The sequence below is a fragment of the Mustela nigripes genome, chromosome 17 (assembly GCF_022355385.1).
Source record: "Mustela nigripes isolate SB6536 chromosome 17, MUSNIG.SB6536, whole genome shotgun sequence".
Taxonomy (NCBI): Eukaryota; Metazoa; Chordata; class Mammalia; order Carnivora; family Mustelidae; genus Mustela; species Mustela nigripes.
Window position 1 is genome coordinate 26530213 of NC_081573.1, and position 26051 is coordinate 26556263.

Consider the following 26051-nt stretch of genomic DNA (forward strand, 5'->3'; position numbering starts at 1 on the left):
CCCGCACCCACAGCTCAATTGGTATTGCTAACATGCCCTCTCCCTTTGCATCTTCAGAATAAGTAAATAATCCATCTACCTGAAATGAACTCCTTCAAAAAGAGAGAAAGAGGGAGAGAGAGAGAGCATTTGGAACATTTCTGAGACCTAAATTGACCAACTTTGATCAAGATGAGTTAGTAAAATAGCAGCCTCCACATCAGCTGCACATTTGGAGCCACTCAGTCATTATAAAATCATCTGAACTTCTCAGCAGAAGTACACATTGGGGAGTTTATTTTTGAGTCTCTCAGAATACAAAGGAGAGTCTATCCAATACCAGATCTGGGCAGAGCACACAGCTTCCTTTTAAATGAGGAGAATGAGATGCCCAGTTGCCTCTCCTTTGTTAGTAATTCCCTCTTCCCTCTTTGAAAGTTTCCCTGAAAGTAGGCAGTAATTTCTGATGATGGAAGAAAAGGCTCTTGGAGCCTCACCTGAGTAAGCAGGTTGCTGCTGGCTAGCAGAGCATTCTAGAGAACTCTTTGTTGGGCTGAACTCCCAGCTGGACACTGGGTCTGAGGAAGGAGGAGCATTTGCGGAATCCTTGATTTTCTTTATAGGAAACCAACTGAGCCCACTCCACCTCCATGGTCTGAAGCAGAAGCCAACGCTGTGAGGGGATTTCAGAGGTCATTCTGCTCTCAGCTAGACCAAAAACCCAAATACCCCATGGCTAACCACAAACTAGGGTCTGCTGGGGAAATACCAACTCCCTCATTGGTAAGGCATTGTGTGGCTACTGTCGACACCTTCCTACTATTCTCGCACCACTGAAAACCCTTCTGGGCTTTAGCATCATGGTTACCATAATCAAAGGCTTCAACTCCACCCTTTTCCAGAGACTTCATATCTTGATCCTGGGTGAAACAACCAATCAACCAATACTGAATCATATCATTAGGTGTTGGAAGAAAGGAAGGGTATTCTTGCCCTTTAGGGAAAATAAAATATGGTCCCTGCCTTCCAAGTGCAGGTTGGGGCAGAGCAACGGCATCAAAGACAACTTGTGCTATAAGGTCAACTCCAGACAACAGGTACAATTCCATTCCATTCTAGAACACACATGACTGTCCAAGGTGATGGTGGAGATTTAGAGAAGAGCACCATGGCAAACCTGTATTTCAGAATCGTGGTCCAAGGAGTCTCATTGCCAGAGTACTGTAATTCCTCCTCCATCCATCCATCTATCCATCATCCATCCAAGAAACACTTTTCATGTTGACCCTATTCCAAGCACTGTATAGGGCACTGAGGATGTAATTATAAATTACAATTACCAGTAACAAGGTAAATACCTTTGCAGAGTTCATGGTCTGGTGGAAAAGGCAGATACACCCCTGATGCAACTAGCAACCCTCTCTTTGCCCACCCATTCTTGCGTCCACTCACCCATTCATTCAAGGAATATGTATAAAGCATCTACCAGCCCTGACACTGTGCCAGACCCTAGGCACTCTGTAAGGAACAGCAGAGGAGGGCTTATCCTTATTGAGCTCAGTGCCCAGCAGAGTTGTGGCCAGGGTGTCATCTGAATCGGAGAGTTCAGGTGGTCAGTAGGGAGTGAGGCCCTGATGTGTGGGGATCAGAGAAAACTGCACGGGAGGTGGAAGGAGCTCAAGTGTAGCCTTGAAGGTCAGACTGGACCGTGCTCAGGTCAGGCAGGGGTCAATCCCTTCACTCACTATCCCTCCCCTGCACTTCTTCCCTGACCTCTTCAGAGTTTAGCAAGCTGAACAAAGACCTCCCTAGGCTCTGGGCTGTGATTACCCAACCGGAAATCCTTTCCTTATAATCAGGAAATTCTCCTTCCTGATTTCAGCTACACTGTGTCTCCTCGCTGCTGCCTGACGTATGTTCCCAGTTAAAAGTGTTTTCCCAGTGAAAAGACCTAGCAACAAATTCAAACACCACTCATACCTCTAATCTTGGCCTCTTTCTTGGTGTCCCTGCTTGCTGCCATTCCAGGGTCAAAGCTGGCACTCCTTGGGGACAGGCTGAGCTCAGAGAAAAATGGGAGAATTGGGAGCAAGTACACATGCCTGGGAAGCTTTTTCTGCCTGCACAGAGTCTGGAAGCATTTCCATGCCAGCATTCCTGCCCCTGATGGGGAGAAAGGGGACTGAAGGATCTGGGAAGTTCCCGGGAAGGGCAGTTTCACTGGTTGGCTTCATTTCCTGCAGTCACACCAGGCACAGTTTGGTTTCATTCATGACATCATCACAGACACCTGTTCTGTGCCAGGCAGCATGGGAGGCACTGGGCCAAACGAGACGAACAGAATGCAGTACCCACCTTAGAGGGACTCGCCCTCTAAAGGAAAACAGACAGGGGAACAGGGCTCATGCCCTAAGGGGGGAAGGATTCAGACCTGCAACCAGAGAATATTCATCCATAGTGGCCCCATACAAATATATGAGCAACAGGGAGGAAGATGAAAGAGAGGTATCTGTTCTCATTATTGACTGAGGGGTGGAGGTGTGGGAGACAGGTGTGCAGGGAAAAGAAAGGACATGGGATCTTAATTCTACCATTCACGTGTTCTGTGTTCCTCTCTCTATCTGGTTTTAGTTCTATAATTTACTTGATGTAGGGATCTACACGGATATTCGTCTATGTCCTGCTTCTGTGATAGGATGACGCCCCAGGTGTCCACTCCTCCTTACTGTTGCTAGCATTTATTCAGCCTACTGTACTGTTGCTATCATTTATTCAGCACCCACTATAAGCGGGGCTAGAGCAGCGCTGAGTATTTTTACACATTTTAGCATTGTCTTCTCAACCACCTTGTTGTGAAGGCATTACTATTCCCATTTGAAATATGAGCAAACTGAGGCTCAGAGACAGTGCGGATGTATCTTCAGTGAGAAGCTCTGTGCAAAAAGATCAAGAGATCTTTGTAATCGCCCCTGGGAAACCTTCTCCTCCGAATTAAATTGGCTCAAAGGGAGGTGTACCTGCGCTTTCCCTCCAGGCTTGACCTCACGTTCACAGGGTACTGCTGGCCTCCTGCAGAGTCAGAGTCGGTAATAGGTTTCAGTTTTGTTTGAAAGCCCGTGGGGGTGACAAGGACTGGGCCAAGCGCACGCCTGGAGTTATATGGCTGGATGGGGCGAGGCGGAAGGCTTAGACTCACCGACTCGTTGATCAGAAAAGATACCTCGGGCCAAACCCTAGATATTTAGCCCACCCCTCGCACTTGGGAATTGAGGGAACAGGTTCAGACACGGAGGCTGCCGGGCGAGGACAGCAGTCCCGGGTAGCACATCAAGCCAGGGGCGGAGTAAAGGGCCGCGCCTGCAGCTCATGGTCTCTCATTCTCCACGCGGTCCGCCTGGCCCAAGGACCACTTCCCTCCTCCATCCCCAACCCTTCCTGGGACTTCAGGACCCCGCCTGGGACCCGAGGAAGCGTCTCGCCCCTTCGCTCCGCGCTCCTGCCCCCAACCAAGGCACAATTAGTGTGGGGTGAGTTTCCCTCTCCAGCTGGGTAATTATGTTCTCATTAGGAGCCGGGCCACCCGGGGTTGGAGCATCAGCGCTCCAGCGCAGCTCTGAGGGCGCGCTCCCAGTTCTGGGGACGGTGGAAGCCGTGGCGGGCGAGTGAACGAGCTAGGGGGCCCGTACAGGACCTAGCAGAACCCGGTGCCGCGCCGCTCCAGACAGCACACGAGAGTGACCCCGGCTTCTAACAAGCGATCCGGCGCTGGCCCGGAGTCTCCCACCGACACTCTGCGCCTCCAGGAAAACCCGGGCCTGGAAGTCAGGTCTGGGCTCCTTAGGTCCTAGAAACCTCCTTGAGCCTCCCTCTCCTCCTCCACCCCGCCACACACACCAGAACCCTAACCTGCTGCAGGCCCGCAGGAAACTGAGGTTGGGGGGTGGGGGAGGGAAGGTAAGAGAGACCACATTGCAAAGAGGGAGGCCAGGAAGGGGTAATCACTCTGTTTCTCTCGGGTGAGGAAGGATTCCAGGAGGCAGGAGAGGAGGAAGTAACCAAGGTGACCTGGGCAGGGGAGGAGTCTTTGAGACTTTTGAGAAGGAGGCTAAACGAGGGGGTGGCCCTGAACCCCCACAGGCTCTATTCTGATCAGGTTTATATGAAATGAAAGCAGGAGACAGGGCAGAGATCTGAAAGGGCCTACAGGGTTCTAAGCATTCAAGGGAACCATGGTGAGGTGTAGGTTTTAGGATGAGCCTCCTCCCTGGCCTCTAGTTGGGGGCAGGGATGTAGTCTCTACTGAGCCCTCAGCCTTTTTTGTCTCTGTCCCTTTCAGTCCCCAACACACCAGTTAGGAGTGTCCGGTTCCCTCTCAGCTGGAGCACAATTTTCAGATGAAGGCACAGGTAAGGATCACCCCCACCTCTATCCCGGAGGTGAGGGAGGTGGCCCAATTGACAAGGACCCAGCCCCAATGAGGCCTTTAACTCCAACTCCTGGTCCTTGGGGAGAGCGGTCCGCATCTCCGCTCAGTCTAATGGGAGACTCAGGCCTGAAGATAAGGGCAGTTTGGGGATGGATGTGGTAGAGAACCCCACATTTCCACTGGGGCCTCTGGAGCAGAACTGCCTGCTTAGCACTTCTGAGAGCTTGCTGAAGTGGGTACCACTACCCCTGTCACACACTGCAGAGCAGAAGGCAGGCCCAGGCCCAGATATCTCCCTTGCCAACCAGTGCCAACAAGGCCTGGTGGGAGAGCAAGAAGGGGGAGTGAATCCTGGAAAAGCAGCTACAGAAGGGCTTCCCAGAGGAGGCAGGTTCTTCCTCGAACGGCTTAGATCCCCAGAAAGGATTTTGAAAAGTAGAGTAGAGAAAGTGTGTTTCCAATTGAGCAGAGAAACAGCCGGTGCAGAGGCATGAAGACGGGAGTGGGAGATGGGCTCATCGAATGGCAGAGGGAAAGGATCAGCAGGGGGAGGAAGCAGTGGCTAGAGCCAGTCTGAGAAGCATCTCTAATGCCAAAAATCAGACCTTGGGGAAGAGAGGGGCCCTCCCTCGGCTGGAGCCAGGACAGAATCAAGGGATAACTTCCCCCCCCCCTCTGTCCCACTTGGGGTCCACTTGCTCCCTTCTGGTTCACATTCCAGGCTTCAGAGCTGGGGCTCCGGCTGCAGGTGAGCCCGAGTTCCTGGATAGGCAGGTTTCCTCTTTGCCTCCATCCCAGCCTCAGGCCTAGCACTCGGGAGACAGCCCCCAGGAGCCAGATCAGAGCAGGGGACAGCCAGGGCTCATTAAACACAGGCCAAAGAACTGCAGGCCTGTGTTTAATGAGAGAGGACGGCTGGAATCTGAGAGCAGGAGGGATTCTTGAAGATTTTTGAATTCCTCTTTGTCTCTATATGGTTGGGCAAACTGAGGCCAGAGGAGAACTTGCCAAAATCACCCAGCTGGAGCACAGCCTGGTAGTCCCACAGCCGGAACAGGCACGCTGGGGGTACCCTCCCCAGGAAGAGGGGCGACTGGCCACCACAAGGGAGCTGACATTGAGTTAAGGGCGCTGCTTCCTTGGGTTGTAACTACGCAACCGGCATGGCCCGTGAGCCCTCATCCTAGGCAGAGAAGAGAGTACCTGGTGCTCCGTGGGTGCATGCCTGGCAGACTGGCTGTTCAGGGACAGAGTGGTTGCAAGGAGCTAGTTCTGCCCAAGACTCCAGTTCTCCGTGATCTCTCCCTCCCAACCAGAAGAATGCGGAGAAAGCTTTTTTTTTTTTTTTTTTTTTTTTTTTTTATGTTCCTTTTTTGAAAGAACAGCTTTTCCTTTTAACTCTCTCTACGGTTCTGGATTGCACCTTATCCCTACTTCCCTGGGAACTGACTATGCGGGAGAGCTGTGGAATGGGGGAGAAAAGCACTCCTCACTCCTGAAGTCCCTAGCTATCTCCCTGGGGACCCCCGGGCTGCTGGGGCTTCGGAGCACGGGGTTAGGGATGCGGGCCCCCTGGCTTGAGTGCGAAGGAGGAACAAGTCCCCGTTTAGAGGAAGGCCCCACGCTTGGCGAGTTTCCATTAGAGGAACGGCAGGAATTAGGAGAAACATGGCTTATTGTGCTATTATTACCCCCTTTTTCTCCACCCCTCAGGAGCCAATTAAATCCACCCCTGAATCTCCACTAGGAGAACAAAAAACAAAGAACTCTGAAAGGATCAAAGCCAGAGGTGCCTATCCAGGCCCAGACTCTTGCCCCAGGCCCCTGCAGCCACCCGCTTCTTGACACCCTACTTCCCTCGCTGCTGAAGCGACTGGGTCAGACTTCCAGACTTAAAACGAAGTCGTTTATTTCAATTTTGCTTTCACATATGTTCCGATACAATCAAAACTCCTGGACGAACCTCTTGAATGAAAAGTCCTGCATTGAGCGCAATCGCAGGTCCTGGGCGCCCCGGTAATACGGCGGGCGGACTCAAATTCAGAGGCGCTGGTATAAAACAGACGCTGCTCCCGGAACTGTGGGGCGGTCGGCTGGGGAAATCCAGGGGCAGAGGCGTGGGAGTCGTGCTGGCTCCTCGAATTGGGATTCTCCCTGATGCATTTGGACTTCTAAAAAAATCCAAACTTCGCTTCCAGGCTGGTAGTGGCGCCGGGCCTCGCAAGATTTCGGCCAAAGCAGGGAGCACGGGCGAATGCGGGGCTTGGCTCTAGGCCTGGCGCAGAAAGGAGCGCGGGCTGGCTTCGCAAGGATGCGCTCGAGCCCCGGCCTCTCTCGGGTTGCGTTCTCACCAAGGGTTGCGTTTCTCACCAAGTCGACTTCCCGCGCCTCCGAGCCTCGCCCTTCCACAGCCCGCCCCCAAACCTCGCAGCTGGGAAAGATGCGGAGTTTAGAAAGCTGTTCCAGAAAAATAAAAGTCCCACTTCAACTTTATTGGGTTAAAGCAAAATTAAATCTTGGCTATTCACACGTATGTTACAGAGGACGAGGAAGCGTCCGGAAGAACCTCCTGGCATTTAGTGAGCCACAGAACACGAGGGCATTGACAAGCATCAAGACATCAAGCAGCCTTTCACGATCACTCCGAATAGGACATAGAAATACGGAAATACAGCCAGTTTCCACTGGGAAGAGTTCTTTGAATACAAATGATATATATTTATATATATTTTTGAACCAGTCACCCCGAAGGTGAGTCCTTTCTCTGCTAACAAGCAGCGGAGAACACAAAGTATGTTCAGCTAATTAACTCTTGAGCTGTATTTTAAGAGCAATATTTGCCAAATTAAAACTACCTCCCCCTTTCAAAATAAAACCAAACAAACAAACAAAAAAAAAACGAACAAAAACCTTATCCCCTCTCCAAACTAAAAAGAGGGGAGGGGCATATTAGATTTCAGCAGGTGGAAAGATTCATAGGGGAGTGAGGAGGAAGATATTTCACGTTATACAGTGAAATACAGTTTCTTTTGTATAAATTGTAAGGGATAGGAACATGGGGGTAGAAACAATGACAAGGCAGTCTCTCTTTCTTGATTACTTCAACCGGAATCGGGGAGACGAGTTTATTTTTGGAAATGGGAGTGCGCAGAGCTAAGCGGAATTTACTTTTTCTATTGAGGAAACGGACAGAGTAGTCCGATCCCCCGGCGCGCACCTTTTACCCGGATACAGCTGGGGAACATGTAGGAAGTTTCAAGTCCTCTAAATTTCAGCCTCTTTCTCATTCTCTCTCCTGCCTTCGCCCTCTCCGTGCCTCCATTCCGGCAATGAGCCAGTCAGAGGGGAAACACCAGGAATCCGGAGAAGGTCGAGTACTTCCAGCCCCCCATCAAGTTCCCCCGCTCCAGCTTGAGGTATGCTCGGTCGCCTTTCTCCATCTGGATTAGAACTCCGTTGCTGGCAGCCTCCCGGGTCACGTCCTGGTCACCAGCAAAGGCTGAAATCACCGGCCACCCATTTAACATGAGGCTCACCTGGGAAAGAGAAAGGCCTGCTTCAGAGAGGCGACCTAGGCGCGTACCAAAGTGGCCGCAAAGACGGTAACCTTCGCTGCTTGGCTCACAGTTAGAAAGGCCGGGGAACATGGTGGAAAGGGGTGGGGGTAGAAAAAGGGGCTTTTCAGCCTACTGCTGCGGGTCCAATGGGGTGAAAGACAGCCAAACTGGAGGACAGGAAGGGGCTCCCCCCCCCCCCAAAAAAAGAGTCACTTTCATTCCTTGAGCTCGCCAAGCAAATCCCAACTGCACTTTTTTATCCAGTTTAATGAATCCATAGACGGCTGGAGTGCCCTGATATTTTTGTCCCCCCCCCACTCGGCCCCCCCATCCCCTCTTCAAAGAGAAACGCAGGCAACTGGAGTTTCTGGGAGAACAAACAAAAACCTTGGTTCCTCCCGGTCCTAGCTGCCTGGACACTGTGGAGACAGTGGAGAAGCTGGGCAAGGGTTCTGGCTGATGAGAAATTTCCCCAGAGCTGCACTCTTTCCTTGCTCCCCAAACCGGGGCTCAGCTCCTATCCCAGATCCAGCTGTGCCCCCACTTCCTGCTTTTGCCTTTGCTGTGGCATCAGCAGCCAGAGGCCGGGCGCCCTCTCCCCAGTTGTGCGTCCTGCCTTCCGTTTCTGCCCAAAGGAAACCTGGACACCTTCAGAACCTGGAGAGCCGGTGAGTGCTGGCTGGAGCGAGCCTGGAGCCCAGAGGCAGTAGCTCTACACCCCCTCCCTTCTTTCTCCACCCTTTAACCGCTTGGGCTCTGATGCTGGTAGTTCAAAAATCCAGAGTCCATCCCCAAAGGGATGCCAGGATCCCCCCTGAGCTTGGTGCTGAAGGCAAACACAGGGGAATCCAGACTTCTGAGTGGGACAGGGGATGGGGATATAGTCTGTGGTGCTGAAGGTGAGAGGCGCAGAAAGCTGCTGGAAAGAGGGAACTGTCTCTGATGCTAACCTGCAAACGCTATGGGAAATCTCTGCAGTCCAGTGGAAAAGGAAAGAACCTCTTTGGGGAGGCCCAGAAGGTGAAGGCAGGAAACTGTGTATGGGAAGGAGACTAGGTTCCAAGAGCCGGGGGAAAAAGCAAAAGCCTGAGAACTGTGAGGCCCTGCTACTCGTCCAACCAAGCAACCCCAGACACATGGAGCTGCTCCTTCTATCACCCACCCCCATAGGGGCCGCTCATTCCTGCAGCTAATAGCCCCCTACCCGGCTGGGGCCTGACCCCGAGGCGGTGGCTGACCTGAATGGTCTGTCTGTTGTAGACTTTAACCACGTGGAAGTTAAAACTGTAGATCCCTTTGCGCGGGGCGATGAAAGTGCTGCGTTCAGAATCAAAGTTGTTCCCGATGTTCACTAGTACCTATAACGAGACGGGAACGAAAGGGAGTAGACAAGAGGCAGTCACGAACTCCTGTCCCCGAGCCTCTGCAGAGCCTTGGAGTGGATTGAACATCAGCCTTCTACCTCTCCTCCACCCGGCAAACCAATCTGCACGGAGCACTCACCTGGTCAAAGTAGATGATCATAGTGCGATTACTCATCTCGGACGGCTCGTGGTTGGTGCTTCTGATGGCAGAGAAAGCCACCTTGGCGCTGCCAGAGCGTACAGAGATGCCCAGAGCTGTGCCGGTGGGATCGGACGTGGGGTTGGAGTCGCACACCACCAGGCACTTGCCTTCCAGCACGATGGGCTCGGTCTCATTCTGCCCGCGGGCCGGGCCCGCCAGCCACGCCGCCCCCAGCAGCAGCAGCTCCACGACGCCCAGCATCGCGACGCCGGCGCCCACCCCGCCCCCCACCCCGGGGGCTGCTTGCGCCAGCCGCCCCCCCCCGCCCCAGCCCCACTCCGAAGCCCCCTCCTCAGCTCCGTGCGCAGCTTCGCAGACGCCGCTCCGGACACTACTGCTCTTCCTTGCACTCCGAGGCAAGCGTGCCCCCGGCGCGATGCTCCCGGAGCCCCGCCCGGGCCTCAGGGGTGCCGCGGCTGCCCAGCCGTACTTGGATGCATAGCCGCTACCGCTCGGTCCCCGCTGCTTCCGCCGCCTCCTGCTCGCACCCGCCGCTGCCGCCGCCGCCGCCGCTCTGAATTATTGATGCAGCCGGCGCTGCAGCCGGAGCGGGCGGAGAGCGCGCGCCAGGCACAAAGGCGCGGACCGCCGCCTGGCCCCGCCCCCGCTGCCTCCTAGCCCGCCTCCCTCTACAGCTCCGCCCCCGCACTGGCCTAGGCTCCGCCCCCCAACCAATCCTAACGCGCCGCGCTCCCCGCTGAGCCAATGGCGGCCCTGTCCGCGCGCGGCCACCTGACCCCGGGCGCCGTTGTTATTAGGCGCGGCGAGGCGGGCGGCGCGCGGCAGCAGGGTTGGGCTCTGGCCGGGAGTCGACTGTGGGAGCGAGGACTGAGGACGCGCGCGCGCGCGCGCCCGTGCGCCCGTGCCCGGACTGTCCGCCGTGGCCGCTCGCTCTTTCGCCTCCCGCCTTCTGCCAGCGTCTTATTCAGCCCCCTCAGCCCTTCCGCCCGCCTCCAATGGCCAGCCCGCAGGTAGGAGGCGGCGCGCGCGCTCCGGGTCGGGAATAGAATCAGGGGCGCGAGAGGCGCCCGCGTGTGGGCGCGCGGGGGTGGGAGGGGAGCGCCCCCCAGCGGGCGCAGGCGGGAGGGGCAGCCGGCGCGCGGGTGGGCTCCGGCGAGCGAGCTAGCCGGGCGGCCGGGCTGCAGGGCGCGTGCGTGCGCGGCAGGGCGGGACAGGGAGGGGCGTGCACGGTAGCCTCCAGGGGAGGTGCAGGTGCCGCGGTGGGGAGCGGGCTTGGGGGACTCCAGACCAGTTTCAGCGCCGGTCTCCCGGGCCCACGGCCACTGCGATGGAGTTCAGCCAGTCGCCCTCGCCTGCCTGTCGAACCGCGGAGTCCCACTGAGTGTGCATTCCTTCTTTCTTTCGCTCATTTATTCGGGATAGATCATTGAATGTGTACGAAGTGCCAGGCACTGGGGCGGGCGCTGAGGATGCCGCGGTGAACCAAAGCAGACGAGGCCTGCCTCCGTGCCTCTTACAGTCCAACACAGTAGGCAGTGACAAATACAGTGGCGTCGCACGCAGTCTCATTTACCTGGTCGCATTTTCTCTTTTGCACTTGCAATTTAATATTGCATCCGCATTTTTTATGTACTGTGCCCCTTTCCTGCTTGTTTTATCCACGTGTACCTGCCCATTAGCACTGCGTGTAGACGCCAAATCCTGTGATTTATGGGCGATTTTTCAAGAGTAATTTCGACCCTACAAGAATTTTTGCCTCGTGCATTGGGTTAAAACTTTACACACACGCGCAGGAAACAAAGATACAGTTTTGCCAAGTAGCAGGCAGAAGGGAGCGGCGGAGAGGGTAAGAGAAAGGGTTCGTTGCAGCCCGAGGAGCCGGCGGGCGGAGACCTGAAGGATGAACGCAGGCGGAAGCAGAAGGACGAGCGGACCTCTTGGTAGCAGAATCACCGGCTCCGGACCCCAAGCAGAATCGGGTGGGGATGCTGGCCACCGGGGCACCTAGCGCTGCGGTCACCCCCGGGCGACCTTGAATCTGCGTGTTCAGCGGAGCTAGAGCCGAGGTGCGGCAGGCGGGGCCGGGCGTAAGCCCAGGGATCTGGCAAGACCTGGGGGGCGCGGACTGAGTGCACTTCTTTTCAGCCTCAGGGTTTGCCACCAGTGGGGTCTGCCGCCCCTAGGGTACGCGCTCCCCCACGCGGGGAAACCTGTCTCGGAATCTCCAGTAGCCGCGCCTTTCAGCTTCTCAAGCTCCCTTTGTTTCCTTGAGACTTTGATAGCTGTCTAAAGAATTACCTGGCAGGAGCCCCATCTCCGACACCCGCCTCTGATTGGAAGCCTGTCAGGGCCACTGAGTGTGCCAGGAGAAAGGGAAAGGGTGGGGGAAGAGGCAACGATTTTGCTTAAATTAAAAAGACACAAAAATAATTTTTTCAACTCCAGTCTTTTTGAGACATCCCCAGAAAGCGTTGCTAGCCGCGATGACACCTAATGTGAGAGCATGAACTAATTTAAGAGGTGAGGTCTGAATAATGAGCCAGCATCCAGTAGAGCCGCCATCCAGTAGAGCTGGCAGCTGCGGCGGCAGAGGGTCCCTGGAGAAGCACTCCCGCAGAACCAACGGTATACTCTACACTCATTCATTTCACAGGTGTTTCCTGAGGACCGGCCCTGTCCGGGAAAGCCTGTTTTCATGGAGCTCACAAGCAGGACTGAGATTACCTGGAGATGGTCGATCGCCAGTTCCTTGTTCCTCTTCTCTTCATGGCGAGGCTGTAGCTTGAACTGCCACCCATATGCCAGTGATGCTCCATCTTGCATTTCCCATCTCAGCCTCTCTGCAGCCCAGGCCTACCGTCCTGGGGGCCTGCTGGACCTTTTTGCTTATATACCCTACAGGCATGTTTAACTGACACATACCTTGTCTCCTTCCTCACCTCCCAAACTCTGCCCCTTCCTTTTTCTCTTGTTCCAGTGACAACAGCTGCACCCACCTGGGACCCCCACATCTAATTTGACTCCATCTCTGTCCTCTTGTTTGAACCATTCTCATAGGGCTACCTATTTGGCATCCATTTGTCTAGCCTGGGCTATTTCAAGAGCTTCCTAATTTATCATTGAAGGATTAGTGCAACTATGGTACTCTTGCTTCTGTTATATACTTCTTATCTTCCATTTGATATCTGTCGAATGCCTTGAGATATGTAACCTCCTCTTTTTTTCCCATATAAGGGATACTTCTGTGGTCACCCGACTTCAGGTTGTTCAGTCTTCTAGCATTCTCCATCCCTCTTCCGAATAGTATGTGTTCAGAAGATAATGAATATTAATTTAATGTTAATAGATATTTACTTTCCCAATTTGGGAGGATTAAATAAGATAATATATATAGGGAGGAAAATCCATTAGAAACCTCAAAAGCCATCATGTTTATTTTTAAGTGTTGTCTCATTTTAGACTCAGGATTCTTTTAGCTGTGAGTAAGGAAGCATATTCAAACTGGCTTAAGTATCAAGTTAATGCAAAAAGCCTATGAGTACGTCTTGCCATCGGAAATATGGCTGGATCTACTAATCGAGTTTATCAAGATCAGTTTTCTGGTTTGGGCTTCATTTTCAGACAAGTTTCCTAATGATAGCCCCTTAGATGCTACTACTACTTAGTCCTAGCAAGAAAGAGAGATGACTTCTCAAAAATCTCAGGGCACTTTTTACAAGGGCAGTTTGAGTTGCTTGCCCCTTTCTGAATGTAGAAAAGGGGCTCTTCTCCTGTATAAAATTGGATTCAGCTGTCTTCCTCTGAAAAGGCATTTGGTGTTAGCTGCACACTCTCTGGATTAGGTGGGTTCTCCAAAGGAATATTGCAGAAAGAATGCTGGGCAGGCAGAAGCAACACGTCTATTTTAGTCTCTCTCCGAGGGTCAGCTGCAATATACTTCACCCAAAAGCAGCAGTGATGAAGAACCTTAGCCAAAACAATAGCTGTGTTTGTCTTGGTCCTTTTGCATCTTCAAGAAGTCGGCTAAACATGAATAAACATGAAATTAGATGCTATCAACCATGACGTTACTTAAGGGTTAGCTTGAAGCTTGAATGCACTTTGAATGGTAAAGCCAGATAAGTATGATGATTAAGTAATTGTAACATTCTATTCTAAGAGGATATTTTGATAACAGTTATGTTGGAATTGACTCTTTTCTGTTCATTTGTTAGGGCTCCTAAAAAGATAAAAATTTCATTTCTTCATGGATAGGCATCTGAAATTCTTTATCATTTACTGATCGATCAATTAAAAACAAATGGAAATTTGAGGGAGAACATCTGAAAAATAAAAAGATTGAGTTAGATCATATTTGAAATTTGAGAGTATAGGGTTTAGCTTACCAAGACTCTGCAGGTGTTGAAATATTGGTAAAGTATTGGTAAGGTATTATAAAATCCATTGATCTGAAGCTTTTAAAGTAATGCATTGTAGAGATTTAGGCACCTATAAGATTGCAGATAATGAATGTATACTGTTGCTGTTACATCCTTTACCTGCTGCTTTAAATTCAGCCTTCTGCTTCAGTGAAGTAAAAGGTTTATTACCGTTCACTACATTCTGAATTTCCCACCACGGTGCATTTTGCGAAATGAATATAACTGCTATCTTGATCCCACCCACCCGAAACCGTGGGAAAAAAGCAATCCGCTACTTTGGAATAAGGGAGCATTTTCAGAAAAGGAGGAATATTCTGTCTTTGGGTGTGCAATGAACTCATCCTTTTATTAAATAAAAATGTATTCTCTAGTGTTTATGTACATCAAAGAGCATTTTATTTCTTAGTCCTGTGGTTCAAAGGTCCAAACATATAACTCACTATTATTTAGCCCATAAAGCAGAAGACAATGGCTGGTTTGTTCTGAAGTGTTAAGTTGAGGATTTCAAGGGTCAAGGTCATTTCAAATTAAAGCTTGGATCTATACTATAGAGTATGTAAAATGATTCTAAGTTGTACCAAGCATGAAATAAGATTTTCAATTTCACCAAAACCTGTCTTCCTGGTATGTCTTATTTTTTTCTTTTTCTGCCTACTCAGATTAATTTTAAAGGCAACATTTTTGCCATTTAAGTTTTAAAAGTTACATTACAAAATATACGATAAAAAAAAGCAAACAAAAAAAAAACCCAAAAAACAAAATATACTTAATAATTGGACACTTATTAAATGCAAGATTACTTTTGAATGAAGGCCAGTTTTGTGGTAACATTTCAATTCTTTAAAAAAAAAAAAAAAAAAAAAACTTGGATCCTTAGGGAGAGGGTGATGGGCTTGTGGACATTGGGGAGGGTATGTGCTATGGTGAGTGCTATGAAGTGTATAAACCTGGCAATTCACAGACCTGTACCCCTGGGGCTAATAATACATTATATGTTTATAAAAAATAGAAAAATTATTTTTAAAATAAATAAATAAAACTTGGATCTTAAAAAAATCAAAGAATATATTCATAATATATTTACCTCTTATGTATGTTAATACCAAATTATGCATTTTCTAGCTCTATTCAGAAGGAGAGACTTTGTGTCTTCTAAAATGAGAGATAATGGCGCCATTTTTAAAACAATACCTTGAATCTGCTGTGGTATGTGCTGGTAAGAATTTTATATGAAGCTGTTGTTCAAGGTCATGCCGTTAAGGTCAAAGGAAAAAAAAAAAACAAAATAATGTAATCCTACAAAGCTGCTCTTGAGAGAAAAGTTACATAGGTAACATCAAACAATAGCTGGAATTTTTCCAAGAAGTAATTATCTGTGTGCTTTTGGGGTGGTTGATTATGGGGACAAACCAAGGTTTGGCCAATTCAGCAAACATTTATTGAGTGCCTGCAATGCATGAGACACTGTTTTAGGACTTGTGATTAGTGCAGATATGAATCACACATGCCTCCTGCCCTCTAGGACCTTGTTTTGTGGTAGTCAGAGATGCGTACCTGGAGAACCTCCATTTAAGACTTCCAGATGTACTCAGAAGTCTTAGTAGTGGATCTGCCTACATTCTCATTTGGTTGCTTTGATTATTCTATATTTGTTTACATTTACCCTATTAATCAGAAAATGTGCAAAAATTCCATACACACATGAAATTAATAAATATTTCAGGGATGTACTTCACATGCATTTGACATTTGTCAAAGAAACGGTGAGCGTTGTCATCTTTGGTGGGCGCCTGGGTTAACATTTGGAAAAAGTTATCACCAGCCTTCATAGGGATCTTAGGGAAATTTCCTGGATTTTGCATTCGTTGACAGTGCTCAGAGTGCTCTCAGGATGGGGTCTTAGAGAAAGACTGCTTAACTGGAGGACTCTTTGAATCAGAGATTTCTGTTACCAGGAGGTAAACAAAAGGAAGAATTTAAATAGAACTTGAAGGAGGGAATGCAGAAGAAAAAGGAATTTTTTTAAATTTTTTTTTAATTTAAGTGTAGCTGACACACAATGTCACATTAGTATCATATGTACAGCATAGTGACTGGACAAGTCTATACTTAATGATGTGATCGCCACAAGTGCAGCTCCCACCCATCACCACACAACACTTTTACAACACCATTGACTATATTTTCTATGCTGTGCCTTTTACCCCCATGACTTATGCATTCCATAACTCAAAGCCTGCACCTCCCACTCCCCTTCACCCATTCTCCCCATGTTTCTCCCCTCTAGCAACCACCAGTTTGTTCTCTGTGTTTATGGGTCTGTCCCTGTTTTGTTTTGTTTTTTTGCTTATTTGTTTATTTGTTCATTTGTTTTTTAGATACCACATATAAATGAAATCATATAGTATTTGTCTTTCTCTGATTATTTCACTTAGCATAATACTGTCTGGGTCCATCCATGTTGTTGCAAATAGCAAGATCTCATTCTTTTTTATGGCTGAGTAATATTCCGTGTGTGTGTGTGTGTGTGTGTGTGTGTGTATGTTTGTGTGTGTGTGTGTGTAATGGAATACATATATATGTATTCATATAGATATATATGTGTGTGTGTATATTACACACATATGTGTATGTGTGGTTGTGTGTGTGTATAAAGCAGTTTCTTTCTCCATTCATCTATTGATGGGCACTGAGAATGCTTCCATATCTTGGCATTGTAAACAATGCTGTGGTAAACATAGGGGTGCCTATATCTTTTTGAATTAGTGTTTTCCTTTTCTTTGGGTATATATCCAGTAGTGGAATTACTGGATCATATGGTATTTCTATTTTTATGTTTTTGAGAAATCTCCATACTATTCTCCACAATGGCTATTCCAGTTTACATCCTCACCAACAGTGCATTAGGATGCCTTTTCCTCTGCATCATCACCAACACTTGTTATTTCTCATCTTTTTGGTACTAGCCATTCTGACAGGTGTGAGGTGATACCTCATTGTGGTTTTAATTGGCATTTCCCTGAGGATGAGTGTTTCTTGTTTCTGTCGGCCCTCTGTATGTCTTCTTTGGAAAAGTGTGCTTTCAGGTCCTCTGCCCACTTTTAATCAGATGATTTGTTTAGGGTTGTTGTATTTTTAAAAATTATTTGCCCAAAATGATATTTTCCGGTAGACTTCTTAGAAATTAAGTCAGAAGATCATGCATAGTTTTGCTCCTTTGCATCAAGGCCTCAGTGATAGGTATGTGGTTGGGCTCCCCTACCACTGAGCAACTCCCTGCCTTCTTCCTCTTCTTGGCCCCAAGAAGCTGATTCCTTCCAGTTGGCTTCTGTTTTGGCCAATGGAAGGTATAACCAGAGGATCAGAGAGAAGGGGAGAGAGAAGTTGGGATATTTCTTCCTGCTCTCACCGTGCATCAGTGCAGGTGGTATGAAGCAATGACCCTGAGAAGCTCCGTGATCCTTCCTTCTCTCTTGGGCTCGAGCTCTCATGTGAGCAGCGTTCTTCTCCCACTCTCTCTTCTGCCTGAGGATGGGGGATCTGCCAGTCCCCGGGTTCTTAGCATCTCATGTTGATTCCCCTGACCCTGCCAACACCTCTGTAGGTTGTCCCTTCCTTAAAAATCTCTCCATTTTTTTCATTTATTCTTCTCCTACCCACTTAAGCCCCCATGTTGCATCACCGATGGGATTGGGAGGGAGACAAACCATAAGTGACTCTTAATCTCACAAAACAAACTGAGGGTTGCTGGGGGGAGGGGGTTTGGGAGAAGGGGGTGGGATTATGGACATTGGGGAGGGTATGTGCTTTGGTGAGTGCTGTGAAGTGTGTAAACCTGGTGATTCACAGACCTGTACCCCTGGGGATAAAAATATATGTTTATAAAAAATAAAAAATTAAAAAAAAAAAAAACTAGACACCAATAACCATACATGTCAATGAAAAAAAAAAAAAATCTCTCCATTTGAACTGAGTTTAATTCTGTTTCCTCCTGGGATCTCAGTGATACACTGTACCAGAACAAAACCTTGTTTCACCTCCAGAACCAACAGATTTGATACATTTCATCCTCTTACGGAATCCTTAGGTTTAATTACTTCTTGTATCATAAAAAATCACTATGAATTAAACTGTAACTTATTACAAAACCAGTTTAGATAGATGACATTACTAAGATTGTATATTTCAAATAAAACCATTCATGTCAAGCTTTAAAAATTAACCTCTGATAGATGTAATTATGCTATTTTCAGAATATTAAAGTGAAAATATGAAAAGAAGTATTCTTATTTTAATTGATTTATTTATTTTCAGAAAAACAGTATTCATTATTTTTTCACCACACCCAGTGCTCCATGCAATTAAAAGAAATATTCTTTAAAGTAATAAATGCTAAATACTCCAAGTAAATTACATCCTATCCAACTGCAATACAAGAATATGTTAATATCTTGAGAAAAATACAGTATTATTTTGTAAACTCATAAAGCTATTTTGAGTTTTTAAAGTGTGAAAACCTTACCAAAATGTGTTTTATTATGGGGAAAGTATGACAATACTGCTATTTACTATTTAAATTTGTAAACTTTTATCTGTGCACATTCTCAACAAATGAGGATTTTATTGTTATATGACATAAGTAATATTTTAGGTTTTAAAATACCAGATTGAAAGGAAACCATGATAAAGTATATTCCAATATATAGGTATTAATGAGGGAATTCTTTTTTAGTCCATTAAAAAACTTTTTTTTTTAAGATTTTTATTTTTTAAGTTATCTCTAGGCACAGTGTGGGGCTGGAAGTCATGACCTCGAGATTGAGAGTCACATGCTGTATGGACTGAACCAACCAGGTGTGCCCTAGCCATTTAATTCAGTTATCCATTTCACACTGCCCAGTAGTGTTTGAAGTCCTTACCAAAACAGTATAAAGCCTACTTAGGAAACATAAAGCAATTAGAAAGCAATCTTTGGCAAGTAAACTATCCATAAGTGGCAACAAAATTTAGAATAAATTTAATGAAAGTGTCTATTAAATCTTGGGGTTTACTGGTCTAGAAAAGCAGCCCAGTTGAATTACTATTTCTTGGGGTTGTTGTAGTAACATACTGCATAGGGTAACTCTTTTAAAGTAACTATTGATGTACCAAATTTATCTATGGTTTCGTCACTGTATTATAAAATTTCATGAATGGTCCATCCTCACTTACTATGAAATTGATCCTAATAATTATGCACCAACAATATCAAGATGACAGAGTATTATTTCAGTGAGACTTATATGGCCTGTTTAGATAAATAAATATAATAATTTTGGATCTTTAACCTGGAGTGTCCTTTTTAATTGAAATAAAATTGACACATAACATTATATTAATTTTACTTATACAACATAATTTTTCAGTATTTTTTACATATTGAGAAATGATCATCAGAATGAGTCTAGTTAATATCCATCACCAAATATGGTTATAAAATTTTTTTTTTGTGATGAGAACTTTTAAGGTATTCTTTCTTAGCAACTTTCCAATACACAGTACAATATTATTAATGACAGTCACCATGCTATACATTACATCCCCAGGACTTATTTATTTTATAATTGGAAGTTTGTACCTTTTAACTCCCTTCACCCATTTTGCCTACCCCCCCACCATGGAGTGTCTGGAATCTTAAATGTTGCCCCTTAATTTTTATCAAGTTAGCTGCCTACATTTTACAGACTGGGGCCCAGGGAGGGTAAGCTCCCTGAGACACTCCATGCAACACAATGGTACTTGTGTTGGCTCATTTAAAGTCAGAATGCAGAGTCTAGAACCTCATGCCCATCCCTAGTAGGAAAGAGACCTTTGATAAGCTGTATATCTCTCTGTGTTTAATTTTCTTATCAAACAAGTAAGAATAAAATGAGCATCTATCCTAAGGGTTGATTTTAAGGATGAAATGAGATAATTCACATTAGCCTGAACCTGGCGTGTGCTATCCAATCCATGAGAGCTACCATTCTCCTGCCTGGGTGCCCAGGTAGAAGGAATGCCAAAATTAGAACCTCGGGGCAGTCACCTCCACTGCCCAGGCTTGCTCCAGACTCATCTTGAGGTGGACCAGGCACCCACCTAGCTGTTTGCCAGTGGTTTTTCTTCTGTTGCTTCACAAAAGTTCAGGCAATAATGTCTTTGATTTTGGTAGATATATTCCATTGATACAGAAAAAGCATTTGACAAGATACAGCATCTGTTCCTGATTAAAATGCTTCTAGTATAGGCATAGAGGGAACATTCCTTCATAAAAGGGAACATAACTTTTATGTTATGAACATAACTTCATAAAATCTATGAAAAACCCACAGCAAATATCATTCTCTGTGGGGAAAAGCTTGCAGCCTTCCTTTTGAGATCAGGAACATGACAAGGATGCCCACTGTCACCACTCTTGTTCACCATAGTGTTAGAAGTCCTAGCAACAGCAATCAGATGGCAAAGAGAAATAAAAGGTATCCAAATTGGCAATGAAGAAGTCAAACTCTCTCTTGGCAGGTGACATGATACTTTATATGGAAAACCCAAAAGACTCCACCCCCAAACTACTAGAACTCATACAGCAATTCAGTAATATGGCAGGATACAAAGTCAGTGTACAGAAATCAGTTGCTTTCTTAGACGCTAACAATGAAAATACAGAAAGGGAAGCTAGAGAATCGATTCCATTTACTATAGCACCAAGAACCATAAGTTACCTGGGAATAAACCTAACCAAAGAGGTAAAGGATCTGTACTCAAGGAACTACAGAACACTCATGAAAGAAATTGAAGAAAACACAAAAAGATGGAAGACCATTCCATGCTCATGATCAGAAGAATAAACATTGTTAAAATGTCTATACTGCATAGATATATTCCATTGAAAGTCCTTATGCACATATTTTAAACAAGGACAATTTATATACTCCAGTAACAATATACACAATTGACCCAGGTTCACAAACACATCATGCACCAAACTTATATTTTCAATATTTATTTATTAATTCACCTAATGTGTTTTGGACACCCACATGTGACAAGTATTTATTGTGGGGATTAGGAATTTATTAGTGAATAAAACAGAAGACTTCCTGCCCTGGAAGATATCTGGGAAGAAATTTGATTTTGTGACAACCATGTTCTTTTCACCATAAGTAAAGAAGCTAAATTGTCCCCATCTCATTGATGCATACAATTATGAGCCTACAGTTTTGTGTGCGTGTGTGTGTGAAATATCCTGAAATATCCCAACTCAGGAGTTGGCTATTTTTTTAAATGACATTAAAATTTTTTCTCATTTCTATCTCAAAATATAATCAGAAAATCATATACATTATAAATTTATGTTGTCCTTTCAATTTTGAAATTCAAGGGACTTCAAAGACTATGAATCTGGCTGCCTATAAATGAAAAGTGAAGGTATTTACTATGTTGCATCGGCACATTTTGTCAATTGAGAGTGGTTTACTTATTTTTAGTCTATGAAAAGTTTTAAAAATAAAATTTAATGTGCCCTTTAAATATTCCTTGTTTTAAAGATACTCCATTTTAAAAAATGCTAAGAGAAGAATTGGATGTCTGTGCTTGAGGTAAAAAATAGGGGCATGGAGATTGTTCTCCCGCTAAGGTCTTCCCTCCCCACTTTCTGTCAATGCCTGTCTGACCTTACTGCACATTCTTGCGCTCAGGAAGTGTATGTATACTTCCCCTTGGGAGGAGCCTCAGTCTTCCCACTCTAAGGACTACATGAATACTTTTTTTATGTCCTTCCTCCCAACTGAGTAGGCTCCTCCCTACCGCCTTAGGAAATAGGGAAGGGAGGCTCTGACTTTGTGCTTGTGTAAACATAACTGAGAGCTTTCCATGTCTCTTGCATCTTCATAAGTGATTTTTTTGTATTATGCTAGGACAGTAGTTCTTTAAATAGAATATTCTCCCATGGACATCTCCCACAATGCTGAGAGTACACCTTGAAAAAGGTGAGTCTAGAATATAGGGTGCCTCCTCAGCATTGCCTAAAGGCTGAAGTTAGGGCTCTCTGGAATACTGAAAAAAAATTTATAGCAGTTCATTAGAGTAAGGAATCATGAAAACAGTGTGCTGCCATTGCCCGTGGAGAAGCCAGAGTTACCAAGTGTATGCAGACTGAGGCTCTGAAGAAGAAGCTGCCTACAAGGGCTCTCATTTATTCTAGAGAAACCCACTTGCCTATTTTGAACCATTTTTCTTTAGAGCATATGTCTCACTGTGCAACCAAAAGGGTGTTTATATCCTAGTCACTTAGCAAAAATTCTGTCATTGCCTCAGAGAAATCCATTTTAAGCCTGAAGCATGGAGTTGGGAAATAGATGGGCTTTGGTCGCCTGAAGAAATGACCCTGGTGTAAATTTAGATGGTTTCTTCTTCTTTTGTTTCTTTTGTTCCCCATAATATTGTTGCCAGATGGGGCTACATTTTTTTTTTTTTAACTAGAAGATAAGTAGAGTCCTAAATCAGTTTGGTTATTCCCACTCCTTTGAAATGAGAACATTGTGGGCGCCTGGGTGGCTCAGTGGGTTAAGCCGCTGCCTTCTGCTCAGGTCATGATCTCAGGGTCCTGGGATTGAGTCCCTCATGGGGCTCTCTGCTCAGCAGGGAGCCTGCTTCCTCCTCTCTCTCTCTGCCTGCCTCTCTGCCTACTTGTGATCTCTCTCTGTCAAATAAATAAATAAATAAATAAATAAATAATCTTTAAAAAAAAAAGAAATGAGAACATTGTTTCTATTCAATGAGATGAGAAAAAATAGGAACTTTTCATGATATTTCCATTGGCCACTGAATAATTTCAATTGAAACATATTTCCTTATGTACTTGAGACAGTTTCCAAACAATTACTCCTGAAAAGTCTATTTGATACTCAATAGGAAGAAACCAGGTGCAAAATTATATTTACAGGATGCATTTTTAGAAGATGTATTTATAGAAGATGACCGGTAGAGTATATATCAGCATGTTGATTGATTATTATCTTTGGTTGAGATAACAATTATTTTTACCTTCTTTACAGTTTTGGTGTTTTCCCATTCTTGAACTTATTTTGATGCAGTTTTCTTAAATGCCAAGAAGGGAATTTCCTTTAACAGTATTAAAATAGACATAAGGTGCATTGATCTCATCAGGACATTAACCCTCTTCCTTAAACTTGCAAATTACACGTGAGAATGCCTGCAGGAATGCCTCTCAGACTATGATTTGCATTTATCAACAAATCATTTATAATTAGAAGTAGAAGTCTTTTCTTTCCAAAACATATCTCTTTTAAGAGTAGTTCTCTTTGGAGAAGAATGTGTGACATCTTAGAAGCTAGGATATCCTTTATTATGTGCATTGCTATAGTCAAAGCATTGTTTTGTAGGGTGGGCTCAAGGTTACAAGTTTAAGAAAAACATCAGGTTAATCCCATTAGGAAAATCACTCTATTCATAGATCTTTGTTGAAAAGACCATTAGGAACCTATACTGGTTTGTATAGTTGGATAGAATTAAGCAGTATATTTGACAATTGGCATTACAAAACAATAGCCTGCATTTACACAGTGTTCTCTATTTAAAAACCAACAAACCTTTCACAGAGAAACATATATTCACCTCATATAAAGCTTTTAGGTAGTTATATCCAATTTTTGGATGCCAAAATGTAGCCTGGCAGAATTAAACTGAGCTGCCCAAGGTGGCAGAGGTGGGTTATTTTCTGTTCCCTGGCTCCAAAATCCTGTCCACTTTGTCCTGCAACGTTGCCCCTCCAGCAAGGCACTCCTGCTGACTCCAATGATGTGGGGGAGTGTTTCTAGATAGGAGTTAGCTCTCACTGACTTTAAATATGAAATCTTTTTTTTTTTTTCCCTATGGAGGAATGAGGTTTAGTTTTTACGATGATAAACCTTTCTCCCTTGTTGCTTCTTTCTCTTCTTGGGTTCCTAAATAGTGTTCCATATATATTACTGCCAGAAACAGATTATTGGCATTCCTGTTATGTTTTTCCATACCTGTTAATCATTTCTACAGCTGTTCACATGACAACAATTATAGTTCCACTTTTAAAAAAATGTTACAAAGATGCACAGAGAAAAGAGGAAAGCAAAGGAATAAACTACAAGCAATTATGTAAGTGATACTTTTGTGATCTGACATTTTGGGAAATGTTACTGGTACTGCAACTATCTTTTATTATCTAGGTTTTAACCTTTTAGTGGATGAAAGTAACACTGACATGCCTCAGTCTTGGTCACAGCTTAACAATAAGGCATTATTTTTCTAATGTTCGCACCATCCAAATTTCTTTCTTTTTTTTTTTTTTAAGATTTTATTTATTTGAGAGAGAGAAGAAGCATGAGCAGGGGGATGGGCAGTGGGAGAAGGAGAAGCAAGCTCCCTACTCAGCAAGGAGCCTGATGCAGGACTCAATCCCAGGATTCTGTGATCCTGACCTGAGCCGAAGGCAGACGCTTGAAAGACTGAACCCACCCAGGCCCCCGGTACCATCCAAATTTCTTAATCCCAGGAAGAATGCTTACTCTGTACCAGGTTGCATGATGACACCTACACATAAATATACAATTTACCAATATGTTTTTTTACAAAACTGGTATTGACTTTACTGAGAAGTAAATTGACATCGTGCCAGGTGAGCCAATGGACTTAAATGTGTAAATTGTACTCACTGCTCTTACCAATTGGGGATTTAACTGCATTTGATGACCTAGTGAGTTTATTTGTGGATCAATTTATATTACCTTGTCATTTCAAAGATTAAAGTTTCAAATTTTAAAAATCTCATTGAGATACGAATGTTTCTTTCTCATCGCTTAACAAGAATTCCTTTACTCTCTTGCCCCCTCCCCCTCCCCACCTTTGCACCCACCAGTGTTCCTTTTACATTTGCAAGCTGATTGGCTTGACATGTCTATGACACTACTCAGAAAGCCTCATCTTATAAATACCAAGCTCATTTTCCTACAGGTTTCGAACAAGATAGAATATGACCTTTCTTCATGTGGTGTATTCAGATGAGTGATTTTGGAAAGTGTCTTGTGATCATTGTATTACACAGACATGGAAGTCCCTCAGAGATCACGTTTTGGGGTAGAAACACCCAGACATCTAAACTTTGAACGTTCTGAATTTATTAAAATTTAAAACTTGGTTAATAATTAATATGAGATGCGTAAGATTTTGCTTAAGGTGTGTTTTTGTTTTACTCTTGTTTTGCTTCCTAAAAATGCATCTGCTTATCTTCATATTATGTGAGGACCTAAGCATGATAGAATGTGCCTGGGAGTAGAGCAGAAGTGAGCATACTTGTACAAAAGAAAAAAAAGTGTGTACGTATTTAGTTTATGCATTTTATAAATTCTTAGTGTATAATTCTTAATATGAATTTGGCTATCAAATTACATTTTCTTTTGTTAACCAACTCTGTAAATTTAAAATGTACTCAGGCATTTATTTAACAAAGTAGGAGGAAAGAGAATGGCAGCAGTTTAAACCAGAATGTTTAAAGCAGAATGATCTGATAAGGAAAAATACCTAAAACAGTGTCCTATCTCTTCTATTTATTGGTTCTCCCCAAAGTCCAGTTGCCCTTAGAAGTCTTTTCCAACAGGTACCATGTTATAGTGAACCATGGTTTTATGAAAAATGACACACCTATTCTATAAATCAATATACCAATTTTAGGGGCGCCTGGGTGGCTCAGTCATTGTGTCTGCCTTGGGCCCAGCTCATGATCCCAGGGTCCTGGGATTGAGCCCCGCACTGGGCTCCCTGTTCTACGGGGGGGTCTGCTTTTCCCTCTCCCTCTCCCCCTGCTTGTGTTCCCTTTCTCGCTGTCTCTCTCTCTCTGTGTCAAATAAATAAAATCATATATATATATGTATATATATATATGTCCTTTTACAAAACTGGTATTGACTTTACTGAGAAGTAAATTGACACCGTGCCAGGTGAGCCAATGGACTTAAATGTGTAAATTGTACTCACTGCTCTTACCAATTGGGGATTTAACTGCATTTGATGACCTAGTGAGTTTATTTGTGGATCAATTTATATTACCTTGTCATTTCAAAGATTAAAGTTTCA

General features: G+C 45.3%; 2 protein-coding genes and 1 long non-coding RNA gene across 3 annotated transcripts in view; 2 read left to right on the forward strand and 1 right to left on the reverse strand.

The window, feature by feature from the left end:
• The first annotated feature begins 3280 nt into the window (after positions 1 to 3280).
• On the forward strand, positions 3281 to 7314 carry LOC132005756 (uncharacterized). The gene is made up of 3 exons (XR_009400903.1): positions 3281 to 3506; positions 4316 to 4385; positions 6119 to 7314. It is a non-coding gene; the product is annotated as an uncharacterized LOC132005756 (long non-coding RNA).
• Positions 6298 to 9769, reverse strand: CBLN1 (cerebellin 1 precursor). The gene is made up of 3 exons (XM_059383283.1): positions 9466 to 9769; positions 9201 to 9320; positions 6298 to 7941 (listed from the first exon to the last, which is right to left on the reverse strand). The coding sequence occupies exons 1-3, from the start codon at positions 9727 to 9729 to the stop codon at positions 7744 to 7746; spliced, it is 582 nt and encodes a 193-aa protein (XP_059239266.1). The 5' UTR covers positions 9730 to 9769; the 3' UTR covers positions 6298 to 7743.
• A 75-nt stretch (positions 9770 to 9844) lies between these two features.
• C17H16orf78 (chromosome 17 C16orf78 homolog) overlaps positions 9845 to 26051 on the forward strand; it is a 118682-nt gene continuing 102475 nt past the window's right edge. The window contains exon 1 of the mRNA XM_059383284.1: positions 9845 to 10499. Within this exon, the coding sequence (XP_059239267.1) occupies positions 10485 to 10499 (15 nt within the window). The 5' untranslated portion in view covers positions 9845 to 10484. The remainder of the gene's footprint in view (positions 10500 to 26051) is intronic.

What these genes read in the sequence shown, in the direction of transcription:
- CBLN1 (XM_059383283.1), bottom strand. Translation starts at nt 9,729, where the DNA reads ATGCTGGGCGTCGTGGAGCTGCTGCTGCTGGGGGCGGCGTGGCTGGCG. An exon ending in TGATCATCTACTTTGACCAG is followed by an intron (nt 9,321 to 9,465) that starts GTGAGTGCTCCG and finishes GTCTCGTTATAG; the next exon opens with GTACTAGTGAACATCGGGAA. An exon ending in ACAACAGACAGACCATTCAG is followed by an intron (nt 7,942 to 9,200) that starts GTCAGCCACCGC and finishes TCTCTTTCCCAG; the next exon opens with GTGAGCCTCATGTTAAATGG.